Source organism: Ostrinia nubilalis, chromosome 2 (genome assembly GCF_963855985.1).
Source record: "Ostrinia nubilalis chromosome 2, ilOstNubi1.1, whole genome shotgun sequence".
Taxonomy (NCBI): Eukaryota; Metazoa; Arthropoda; class Insecta; order Lepidoptera; family Crambidae; genus Ostrinia; species Ostrinia nubilalis.
Genome location: NC_087089.1, coordinates 6,917,001 through 6,930,602, shown reverse-complemented (window position 1 = coordinate 6,930,602; position 13,602 = coordinate 6,917,001). Strand labels below are relative to the sequence as shown.

Here is a 13,602-nt window from a genome sequence, read left to right as displayed (position 1 = left end):
TGTTCGACCTCGTCCTGGCCAAGTTGAAACAAGACGAGATATTGTATCTTGCGGGAAGGAGTATTTGGAAATAGCTCGAGGCGCAAAATCCAATATTAGCTTTAAGAGTATTAAAGCAACATTTAAATTGAAATTTCGCAAAATTTCTAAACTCTATCATTAGTGTTTAGGCTGGGCGTTGATACTTAATGAAACTTTATGGTTATTCATAAGACAGATATCAAGTTATAGGGTACAAAATTATTTTATAACACACAAAAAGACACATTGGCTTTATTTATATTTTTAGGGTTCCGTACCTCAAAAGGAAAAAACGGAACCCTTATAGGATCACTTTGTTGTCCGTCTGTCTGTCTGTCAAGACCCTTTATCTCAAGAACGCGTAGACGTATCAAGCTGAAATTCACATAAAATACTCAGGTCTATTGTCCCTTTAAGCTGTGAAAATATCAAACTTCTAAGCCAAGCCAATCAAAAGATACAGCCGATTATGTCGATATTTTAACAAATTTTCGACACTCGCAAAGGAATCAAAACCTACAGGATACTTCCCGTAAACTCAGAATCTTGAAATTTGGCATGAAGAATTGTCATATAATGCAAATATAGGAAAAATTGCGAAAATCACATTTTTTTAGTTATATAATATAATAAAAATATTTTAATAAAATGAAACTTACTACCTTATTTCTCACGAACGAATAAAGGTATCAAATTGAAATTTATACCAAATACCTAGGTCTATTGTCCCTTTAAGCAGTGAAAAAATCAAACTTCTAAGTTAACGCGATCAAAAGATACAGCAGTTTATACCGACACCTTAGACGAATTTCCGTCACACGCTAGGGAATCAAAACCTACAAGGTACTTCCCGTGAACTCAGAATCTTGAAATTCAGCACGAAGCAACGTTATATAGTACAGGTAAAGGAAAAATTGCGAAAATGATAAATTTGAAGTTACATAAAATATTAAAATATTATTTTTGTTTCATCATCATCATCATCATTTCAGCCACAGGACGTCCACTGCTGAACATAGGCCTCCCCCAATGACTTCCACATCGCACGGTTGGTAGCGGCCTGCATCCAGCGCCTTCCCGCTACCTTTATCAGGTCGTCGGTTCACCTTGTGGGTGGTCCATACGCTGCGGCAGGTTATACAGAAGACTGAGGAGTATAACTTGCCACTATGCTTGGCGTTCGTGGACTATGAGAAGGCCTTTGATTCGATTGAGACGTGGGCAGTGCTGCAGTCTCTTCAGCGGTGCCGTATCGACTATCGGTACATCGAGGTACTAAAGTGCTTGTAAAAAAACGCCACCATGTCGGTCCGAGTACAGGAGCAAAGCACGAGGGCGATTCCTCTACAGCGAGGCGTAAGACAGGGAGATGTTATATCTCCGAAACTCTTCACCGCGGCATTGGAAGACGCTTTCAAACTCCTGGAATGGAAAGGATAAGGCATAAACGTTAACGGCGAGTACATCACTCACCTTCGGTTTGCCGACGATATCGTGGTCATGGCAGAATCGCTGGAGGACCTCGGCACCATGCTGGAAGACCTTAATCGAGTTTCCCAACAGGTAGGCCTTCGTATGAACATGGACAAAACGAAGCTTATTTTTGTTTACAGAACATAAAATATTTTTTTAATAATTATAAACTTACTACCTACCCTTTTTCACATGAACGCGTAGAGATATTAAAGTTGAAATTCATATCAAACACTTCTTAAATCTAATTGCCTCTAAACTGTGAAAAATTCTAAATCAACGCAAAAATTCATACCGCTGAGGTAGGTTCGCCACTACTCGCAACGGAATCAAAACTTAAAGACTACTACGATATCTAGTAAGTAATTTGATTTAATACGTCATAAATTGTAAACCGCTACGTTTGTACGGCGGAACCCTCGGTGTGCGAGTCCGACTCGCACTTGGCCGGTTTTTTTAAATAACAGTGAAATGTTTATACATATGTTTTATTTTTCCCATTTATCGTAAGAAAAATTACATTTAGAATGTAGCTATATCTCACCCACAGGTGTGACAGTTACAGTACTATAGGTAGGTGAGGCTACCAACGGGTTCTTGACGGTGTCATCGTAGCAGCAGACCAAGTCGCGCCTGTAGCAAACCCGAGTGAAATACATAATTTTCTTGCCCACACATTTGCCGCGTGGTATGCACTCTCCTCTCTTATCAGCGCATAATGGATCTGAAATAAAAGAGGACTTAAATAATTGCATTGGTAATAGATCGTTTTTCATCTGATAGAGGTGTCACACTCGACAGAATATCAACCCACAGTTACTTTTTCAGGTAGATAAAACAATAATCTTCGAGTTTTTAAATTTTGTGATAGGTATGTTTGATGTGCTGTCGATTTGTTTAGGTACTATTTGTAAAGCTAAAAGTGCTTCAGATCAAACATAAAACTGGTTTTACATACGTATGTTAATCGAGAAGAACATCTCTTGCCCATTTTTACTTAAAGTATGGTAGACATAATCTCTATAAAGCTGTGGATATTTAGTCATTGCATGGCTCCCATCGCCCAAAAACACGAAACAAACTACACAAAAAAATATCGTTTTCTTTAACATAATTAGTTAATTACGTTACCAATTCTTGCCAAGAAAATTACAAGTGAAACATAAATCCTTGGCTAGTGCAAGGCATGACGCAGGTAATGGAGGGTGTAACGGGCAATTAGTCTATTAATTGGTTTATTTTACAGCTTTTGTTAATGGGAAATTGTAAGGTAGGTTCGCCTAATAAGGCCTCTATTAAAACTCAATGTTATTGATGTTTTATTGTCAAATGCGAATGAGTTTAAAAATTTTACGGGACGGGCCACACTAAGCGAACCTACCTTTGTAATTAGCTAGATTTGACGAGGTTTTTGAGTTTCACTTTTATGAGGTTTTTATTTGTTTTGATTAGTTTTGATAAATTCTAAATCTACTAGCTAGCTGCGAGTAGTCTTGTACATTAAAATATATTATCGTGTAGATATTGCGTGTAACAGCGCATTTGGTTAATCTTTTAATAATAATCAAAGCTGATAATACAAAATAAATAGATTAGACATATTTATTTATGTATTAATGACGGGCTAGGAACAACAAATACCTGCCTACCTATGTAGGTAGGTATAAGTAGGTACAGCTCAGTGTTAGCGCACTAGGTTTGTCACTTTTCTCATTATTGGTAGGTAGGTACAGTCGCAGAATGAAAAGGTTCGTCACCTTAGTGTCGGTTTTCGCTTGCACTAGGTACTGTAAGAGTCAAACCTGCCAACATAACCGTGCAAGAAACATTGCTGCTAACATTTAAATAAATATGTCGTTTGCTAACGAATAAGGTTTTGTTTGTTTATTTTTCTATCCCATCAGTGCAATGTTACAAAATGTAGTTTTTTTATTTAATAGATAATGGCAGGTTGAATCAACAAGAAGGTTTTAGTTTATCAATCATAATAATCTTCTTGACAAGTTAAATCGTCAAACAACTTTGATCTGAATAATTTTGAACTTTACTGACGAACAGTTAAAGATTATTTTCTCTAACTCGAGATTATTCTGTAACATAGTTTCAAAAGGTAATATGTGCTCGCGATTCGTTGAAGGAATCAATTTGAAAACTGACGAACCTTTTCATTCCGTGACTGTACATATAGACAAAAAATGTATGAACAGCACATGCAAATCCACCCCTTTATCTCACAGCTGCCCTTTACTTACAGCGACCTACCCCGGCTTCACACGGATGTGCGGAACTTTTCTCTTAAATCACTATCTATTGACGAAAACCGCATCAAAATCCGTTGCGTAGTTTAAAAGATCTAAGCACAGACAGTACAGCTTCTTATTATGTTGAAATACTTAAGTACAAGAGGTCCCATCAACTCACTTATAAACTACAACACGAAAGTAGGCCGAGTGTACATTTTTCTTCACATAAAACGAGAGTAGATTGGCCCCGGAAAATATTTCCAAAACAGACATTCCCCGCATAAGCAGTTAGAGGAGGTTGCGGTTGTTTTGTGCCTCCGAAACATATATTAGCAATATTAAGGGAGTTATGATGCGTCGCAAACCGCGCGGAGTTCGCGCCGAAATTAGGTTAGTTTACGTTGACGCTCGGCCAGTTTACGAGGAAGGCAAAGCGAATCGTAAAACTTTTATTTCAGTGACATCAGCCTAGCAACTTTACTGTACCGTAAACTAAGCTGGGTTCTTCCAACGCACGCACGTATCCCAATACACGTGCCTACACGCGGTCAATTCAATAAAGTAGACCAACATAGTTCGGCTATTTATTAACGTGGCGAAAAGGGACTAGCACAGGGTGTACAAAATAAGAGCAGACTTTTAAAGTTACAATTTGTACGAAGTCATATTCAACAACAATCCTGTTAGCATAGTAAACGTAAATGTTTTGTTTTTGTTTAGTTGTTAATGAGTTTACTTACCTAAATAGAACAGAATTGGTTTAACATACATTCTATGCAAACGTGCCTACACAACCTACAATATACCTACACAACAAAACAGCTGTGAGCCCATTTTGTCCTGAAAATGTAAGTTCGGGGACATTGAATGGAGGTCTATAAGCGTTATCTTATACATATTATGTATAATCGATACGGAACTTTAAAAATCAATGTTGGAGGTATTGTTGACAAGTACTTACGTATACTTATTTACGTATTTCAGCTCGTTATCAGCGCCAGATAGAATCATTTTATTGATAAATTTTGGCTTTCTATCAAACGGTATGGAGACACGTACCAACGGATTGTAACCTACGCATGAATTACCTAATTAATTTAGACATTTAAGTTATTTCTACCTGTAAATTTATCTATACTACCTGTATAATACATAATTTTTTAAAAGTTGTTTTAACTTTCCAGTTATTGAAGTTTCATCGTCATAACCTTTTAAATTTTTTTGTCTTGTCACCTCGGACCTCTCTCATCATAAGCAAAGAACATAATTTTAAACTCTCTTTACTTGTAATTGCTACTTATTTATCAAATCAATTAAATGTACATTACCTACTTTGATTTATGTAAAATTTTTCATATTATGTAGTTGAAGAGAAGATTAATTTTAAATTTTAATTAAAAAACTATGTAGGTAGGTAGGTAGCTAGACAGCTAGAGACCTAATCGTGACATCAGCAAGATAAAATATAAAAATGTATTATTTATCGTCTATAAAAATTTCAGGCTAGCCTATTTAATACAATTATACAATATTTCCTCTTTATTATCAGTATAGTAGACTAGTATAGATTACATTGCAAGACCTTCGTCCATGACATGACCCACACCCTATCCTAGTAAAGGCAAACGTTCAAAACTGTTAGATTGAAATATTCATCGATAGTAACAAGTCAGATTGTTCTAACATCTTCAGTCTTACATGTTTATTTTCGAACCCTTTTACTTGTATTTCGCCTCGAAGTGTTTACGACTCTGCCTTTGTTATTTTGTTAGGTACGTGCAAAGTACGTATCTACGTTCGGTTCGTGGTGTTGGACTTCGGAGTCAATCTCGTGTAGGCCTTTGTATTCTTTGGTTTCTAAGATTAAAGATCGATCGATACAGAGTGTAAGGGACCAGTTGGATTAAAATTGAATCAGCGGGTTGAGATTATTTTAAAATAATTCATAGACCTATTCTAGAAAATCTGGTAACTCTAGTCGAAGTAAATATTCCTGAAAACAATAACGAAACTTAAGTACCATCCTTGACTGCATCTGGAATGCAACATCAGGTGCGATTCCGGTCAAATACCTGCCTTGTCCTGCATAAAAAAAGTAATAATTTTTTATTTTCACGCTTCTAAGTATCCAAGGATACAAGGGTTCATAAAGAGCTCTAGGATTGTAAAATAGGCAAAAAGTCATGTAACTATTTTTTACTGTTTTAAAGATTATATCATGAATATTATGATGATACACATAATCATGTACGAGTGAAATAATTTTTCAAACAAAAACCTACCCCTATAACAATTTTCCAGCACCTTCACACCCTGTATGATTTACGTATTAACATCAAAGAATTTTGTTCAGTTTAAACATCAGTCTCACAGAATCCTAATCTGATAAGCAGGGGCTCGGCACGATTAACTCAGTGTGTACGCAAACATTTAGCGGATCGATTGTGTTCCTTATAAATAGTTAGTGATAAGCATGTGGGACAAAATGTTCATGTTATTTCTGATGGGTTTGTTTTACCTTTTTTGGAAAGTAACACAAAAGGAGCACAGCAAACAAAAGTTTCATATAAAATTTTTACTATTTTACATTTATTCGTCCGCGTGCGCTTTCTTCGTTTGGCCATTCTTTCTTTTCAATCCGAAGAGTGTACATAATGCGAGGTAAGTAACAGACGAACATTCTAATGCTAATTGGTTCCTAAGAAATAATAAAAATGTCTTAATTTAATATTATTTAAAAATAAGTTTTCGTATCAATGATATTTAGCCACAATGTTAAATTATAAAATAACAAAAGCAACACACTCGTGGGAAACTGGTGAAATTACAGGTAATTTGACATGTTGCCAGACCCCCCGAATTCACATGGTAGGTATACAATCTTACACAATTTTTTATCTAGGTAGGCAAATAATAGATTACTCGTATAAGTATTATCTATCTTCCATGCGTAATACGAGTTCTCTGTTGTTTTAAATCAAAAATCTCACATTATACCAACCTCTTATTATACCATTTTTGGTTTTCATCCCGTAGAAACGGTTACAATAATTACTAAGTAAATAATTTTTAGGTATTTATTTTATTCACTGGTCGATCATTTCCTCAGCGATATTAAAACGTTATCGTTTTCTTTGTGTCACTTTATTATACAATACTATCAGTAATAGAATAACTGCAGATTGGTCAATTTATTTATCATTTATTTGCCTTGCTTCTAACTAGTCAAACATTTTAATCATTATAAAACAATGTTAAAAAATCCCCTAACGACACACAAAATTATCTACCATGTCTGTTGTGACAATTAGTTCTTTAGGCCAGGACTTAGGCTGAGTTGCACCACCTTATTTTAACCGTAACAATAACATTAACCGGTTTGTATGGAGTTTGACAGATTTGACTTTTGTCAAAGTTAAAGAAAGATGGTGCAACTCAGCCTTAGTAAATCACATTTAAATATTTATAGAGGGCTGGATCCAGAACTAATCCCTGCGGTACCCCAGCCACAATTGGATGAAAAGATGTAATTTTATACTGAGAGCCCTATATTAACTTTAAAGATATTATCTCAAATAACAACTATTACATTCACATAATGGTCACATCATGGTTTTTCCTAGTTTATAATTGCAATTGCAAGGGGAAATATCCAGCCATCATATTATTATAACCATTTAGCTCTATACAATACTTTGTCAGCATGTTTTGAATAAAATTGCATTGCCATGTATTAATTTCCCGATTTCCCGATGATCACCGTCGTCATTCCAAAAGATCAAACACAGATATTTCTTGTTCTCTTTTCCATCTTTCTTTTCTTTTCTGACTGAAGTCAGTAAATAATATTTTCAATACCTAAGTAAATCATGAATCAAAAAAATAATAAAAAACATTGCTTGATCCTGAAATTCATATCTCAAGTTTGTTATCATGTAGGTCGTTGATATTGACTTGTTATTTATATTTTAATTAAACATACATTAATTTGTTTCTTGCCTGGATTAGACGAAGTTAATAAGCAACTCACGGATATGAGCATATCATGTGAACTAATAACAGTAGAAGTTAATTAACATGAGTATCAGACGGGTCATAATAATAACCCTCGGGTAGGTGGATCCTGTTTTTATTATAAACGTCACTGAGTGTCACCGACTACGTAAATGCACTACACATCACTGCATCGCATCATTAGCAATTTAGTGAATACATAGTGAACCAAAGTAGTAATAATTCACGTATTGAACAATAATGCCAGCGCAGTTGATGATTCGAATCTCGCAGGAAGCAAGTGTTAAGGACGAAGCACACTTATCAACCCGGAAACGGATCGTAACCGTATCAACTCGAGGCGGTCAATATTCTTTGTATGAAACTCCGTACTGCAACGCACACTTATCCGCACCGTAACGTAAATTAATAAACGGTGTTGATCCCTTTCTTGGTTGATAAGTGTGCCTCATGACCTTAGTGGGATGAACACGAGCATTTATTTATATCCTGTCATGGGCGTTTACAGTTTCATCAATGGAGTCTCCATTGCAAAGCGACGACCTCTCTAATTTACCAGAGGCGGTGGGATGTTTACATTCATTAGCATCTATTTAATTATGTTTATCAGTCATAGCGCAGACGACAGCTCATCAAAATTGCACTATGGCATCATTAGTAGCTGTAATACTTTGATGCTATTTTGTAACAAAATATGATTAGCTGACGATTATTTAAACTCTATTTTCCTGCGGCCAAGATGAGCTGCTCATCTTCCATAATATCGTGATGTTATTGGTGGCTCATGGAGCAGCCATAAAAAACTTGACAGCTGTCAAGAGCCGAAAGGAAGCTCTCTGTAGTAGAAGTACCTAGTTGAGGCTGAAATTACTATTTAAATCGATTTGTACTTAATTATTTTCACACTTAATACATTTTAAAATTCACACTACTCTTTCTCTTGCTCTATGTCCAACTACCATTAGGTATGTGATATAAATTGAACATACAATTTGTAACATTGATTTCACCCAAAATCTACATTTCAGTAATGTATGTACTCGTATTTTTATTTACTGAAAAAGTATTCAACGAATTCTATGAGGAAGACATTAGCATATCAACACATTGACCTATTCTTTACTCAACAATATGTATAAATTGGGCTTTAAATTCAATTGATTGAGTAATCAATTAATAAAATTAAAGAAACAATAAAAAAGAGCTTGGTTTTTGAAAATAAGTAGGTAATTTGAATTTGTAAATCTTTCGCTAAAATATGTTCGTTTGTTTTTGCTGAAAAAGGGCGTAGTACCACAGAATAATAAGGCTGAGTTGCACCACCTAACTGTGACCGTAACTATGACGATAACCGGTGTCTTTTGTATGGAGTTTAACAGATTTTTGACGTTTGTCAAAGTTAAAGTAAGATGGTGCAACCCAGCCTTATAAGTACTTCGGTAGTACTTCTGTTATTTATTTATTAACTTATATCATATTTTTATTTATCACCATAGAGTTGCCAACCTAGTGACCTATAATAGATAAATTATAGATTTATTTGTTTGTATGACGTAAATTGCTATGTTAAACACAGTTGTGCGCATTATTTAATAAGAATAAAATTATTACTAACAGTAAATTGAGTCATAATTGTTCAAGTTATTATTCAGTAGGCATAGTAACAAGTCCGCCCTTCAGTAGGAAATCTCAGATTTAAATTATACGTTGTATAGAACATGTTTTTATCTAAATACATGTTGATTGAGCCGAACAAACCAACACAGAGAAGTGATTTACATACATTTGGGTATACTGCAGTGTTGCCACATTCGCATTGATGTGATTTCGTATTTGCGTACTCGCTGCGGTCTGTTTTCGTATTGCCATACCCACTAACAGGGCATACTGCAGTTTCATTATGACAATACAATACAGCCATACAGTGGTCAGTCCTTAGTGATATATTGCCATCAACCTATACTTGTAGTAAACAAGTTGGATATAAAAAAGGCATTTTTATTACGACGCCGTAGTAAACCACGAGGACACGTAAATTAAAATCCAAGAATAAGTTTGAAAGTCATCATTAATGTGGATGATATTATAATTTTATAATGTCATTATTTTGTTATTTTAATCCTAATAAAAATGAGATAATTACGTAAATCTCTCCCAAAAAAAATTTCAGGTTCGGTGCTTGGTTAATCAAGCCCATCACAAGGTTCTACGAGATAGAATGGGATCTGCGCAATGGCAAGGTCTTGGCCGAAGACAGGGGCGCCGTCATAGTCGCCAACCACCAGTCTAGTTTAGACATTTTAGGTAAGATCAAATGAGCCTCGAGTGAATGAGAATCGAGATCCGACGAACGTGGGTTCGAATCCCACCGCGCGCCGGTCGACTATTGTGGTGAGCCCACTCGTACGTAACACAAGCTTATTTTAGCTAAACATGAGGGGCTAACGGGACTATTAGTAATTTGTGCAATACAAATTGCTAATAATCTTTTAAAAAAAATAGTTTATTTAAATTATAACTTATGGTTCAAAACCAATCATTTATCTATACCAGTTAAATCAGTTCTTTTGCTTGAGCTGAATTAGTTCAGCTGTATCTAAAACGTTAATTCAGTCAAACAAATAATTAACTCCAATTTCGACACTAAACTTGCTTCCTTTTATAACATAATCATGACAATTAATTAATTAAATCAAGTTGCAAAACAAAGGACGTCATACATATAGGTACTTACGTCAAAAAATTCTGATACATTCGACTGCCTATGCGGTCACAGATTAATGATATCGATAAAAGAGAAATACTCGTAAAATAATCGACTTACTTATAAAGATAATAGTAATCATCGTGTCATTATCTGTAACAATTAATATGATTGTAAAACGTATTTTTCGTGTAAAGTGCCTACTCATTACAAAGTTGGGCCTGAAAATTGAAATATTTGGCTATAGCATTATGAAGGTAGAGTCAGCGGCATCAGACAATTTAATAACAAACTCGCATTTTAACAACCACTTAAAATACCAAGTTATTTAACATTATACTGTCGTCGTGACATACACCAAAAAAGTATGACTGTAAATGAACTTTCACTGAAAATGCATTTTCTTTCAGGAATGTTCAACATTTGGCACGTGGCGTACAAAATGACAGCGATAGCCAAAAGCGAGGTTTTCTACGTGTGGCCCTTCGGGTTGTCGGCGTACCTTGCTGGGGTTGTGTTCATTAACAGGTCCGACGCCAAAAACGCCTACAAGAAGTTGGAGATCACGTCGAAAGTGATGGTGAATGAAAAGGTAAACAAAATCTACCCTATTATTGAAAATTTAACAAAAAAAAAGAAAAAAGAGATCTCTGGGTTCGATTTCCATATGGAGCACATGAAGTGTTAAATAATTTGAATGGACTAAAATAGTATCAACCTAAAAATAATACGAGTGCGTCATGACCTTTGCTCAGAGAGCACGTCAACATCTTTTATCATATTTGTCATCACTTAATTTCCTTGTATTATTATTATGTGCCGTGTTCTAATAACATCTCGCTCCATTGTAATCAAGGCTTTGTATACCAACCTTTCCCAAACATCCTTAATAACGCCATCTGTGAAACTGGTGAGCAATTTCATGTAGGTGCGAGAATCATGAAACATGAAGGTTTAAACCTAACCCATAGTCACTATTTAACTTGAGAGTTTCGATATAGATGGTAGTTACAACAAAAAATAAATAGGTCTATGTTTTGAGAGTACTTCATATCTAGTTTTGGGTTTATAATTATAACTTTATCTCTCAAATCATTGAATAAAGTAATAATAACCTGATAATATTATAACCCGATTATCGATTTTTGATAAAATTTAACGTGAGAATGTTATCAGTAAAACTTCTTATTACTCAATACTCGTACTTATTTATGTTTATTTAAAAGCATTTACAACACTACAAACACACATACAAAACTCAACACATATATACTGTACTGAAGAATGACTAATGCTTGTTGAACATTATTAATATACATTGGCATTTTATTTGTAGACGAAGATCTGGGTGTTCCCTGAAGGCACCAGAAACAAGGACTACACCAAGCTGCTGCCTTTCAAGAGGGGCGCGTTTTCCATGGCCGTGGCGGCGCAAGTGCCCATCATTCCCGTGGTCTTCTCCCCATACTACTTCATCAATAAAAACAAGTACATCTTCGATAAAGGTAAGCTCTACATACATTGATTTATCGACACATTCTTTGCACTCTATGTAAAATCTGCTAACAGTCTAGAAACGAATGTTAACTAACGCCCATATTCACAAACGATGCTTGCTTATGTGAAGCAGCAAATCGAACGCACAGCGTTATATAAAGCTCTGTGATTGGTTCGTGTGTGACCCTGTGCATCCACGCGTACTGTGAGACCTCATAGTAATGTTTGTGAATACAGGCGTAAGTATACGACGTGAAAAAGACTTGATATTGACAAAGAAACTTGTAAAAAGTATCGCGAAATATATTTTTCGTGTAAGCATCATCTCTAGCTGACTGAACCCCAAGGCTGCAATAGCTTCACCAATCCATTTTTTACATTCCAGGTCAAGTGGTAGTCCAGTGCCTGGATCCAATAAGCACCGAGGGTTTGACCAGCGAAGATGTGCCAGATCTCATCAACCGAGTCCATGAAAAGATGTCAGCTGCTTACAGGGAAATCGCCAAAGAAGTGATAGACAAATTGCCAGCCAAATACCCTTTCACTTTAAAAGGATAACTAAAAATTATGTTAATTTTAATTCTAGATTAATTTTAGTATTATTGGTTAGATTTTTGATCTCATACAAAAAAATCTAATGGACGTAGATTATTCAAAAGTAGATCTTTTTATATCTAATTGATCACAAATTATTAAACCACACTGTAGGTAATGCAATCATGATTAAATATGCTAACTTTGGATCAAGTTGAATAACTATTCGTTATGGTGATAATTCCGTCTGTGAAGACAGATGATTCTCTATTTTATTTTTATTATATTGATTTAATTTAACCCTTTCAATGAGGTTCATTCGTTTCAGCCGAATGACGTCCACAGCTGGACAAAGGCCCCCCATGGATTTCCACAACGGCCGGTCCTGCGCCGCCCGCATCCAGGAACTTCCCGTGTTCAATGTGGTTCAAATCAGCGAAAATAATGCGAAATCGCATGTTTTGAAAAGAGGACAAAAATACAAACACCAAAGATAATGTTAGTAGAGGCTTGAAAAACTTTTATCTATAACTCTATCTTCTATCTTATCGTTACCTTGAAATTGTAGTACTGTGACTGACATTATATTCAGGCAAGTTAACTGTTTTATGTAAACTGTTATTTTTGGAATGCCAATTAATGTGGACAAAATCCTAAACACTATTTTGTAAATAACTGGTAGGTAACTAAGTAGGTATTTACTCATATGGGTATTTAGCCTTGAACACACAACGCCGTTGGATATTATTTGTCATTAATTGTTAGTTTTTAATAGGTACTTATTTCAAAATATTCAAATAATTGATAGAAGCAAGTTAACATGTTGTTGATATTACCTTATTTTAGTGACGGGCATGCACTATCATGCCGAAAACCGTAAATAGGTAGGTATTGTAGGTAGGTACATATAAAATAAATATAAGTAAATTATAATAAGTTTTTTATTACTAAAGTAATTAAAACAAAATTGTTGTTTTTATTTCTTCACTAGCGGCCGCCCGCGACTTCGTACGCGTGGATCCCGTTTTACCCCCTTCATCTATCTCACGCGGTTTAAATTTTTTCATACAAATGTTTTTTTCGCGCTAACTCCCGTTCCCGTGAGAATTTTGCAAT

General features: G+C 35.2%; 1 protein-coding gene and 1 long non-coding RNA gene across 2 annotated transcripts; one reads left to right on the top strand and one right to left on the bottom strand.

The window, feature by feature from the left end:
• Nucleotides 1–1,966: 1,966 nt before the first annotated feature.
• Nucleotides 1,967–2,707, bottom strand: LOC135086389 (uncharacterized). Its single transcript, XR_010260465.1, has 2 exons — nt 2,453–2,707; nt 1,967–2,218 (listed from the first exon to the last, which is right to left on the bottom strand). It is a non-coding gene; the product is annotated as an uncharacterized LOC135086389 (long non-coding RNA).
• Nucleotides 2,708–6,140: 3,433 nt separating this feature from the next.
• On the top strand, nt 6,141–13,066 carry LOC135081271 (1-acyl-sn-glycerol-3-phosphate acyltransferase beta-like). The gene is made up of 5 exons (XM_063976014.1): nt 6,141–6,398; nt 9,922–10,055; nt 10,866–11,047; nt 11,792–11,960; nt 12,338–13,066. The coding sequence occupies exons 1-5, from the start codon at nt 6,211–6,213 to the stop codon at nt 12,508–12,510; spliced, it is 846 nt and encodes a 281-aa protein (XP_063832084.1). The 5' UTR covers nt 6,141–6,210; the 3' UTR covers nt 12,511–13,066.
• The last annotated feature ends 536 nt before the right edge of the window (nt 13,067–13,602 follow it).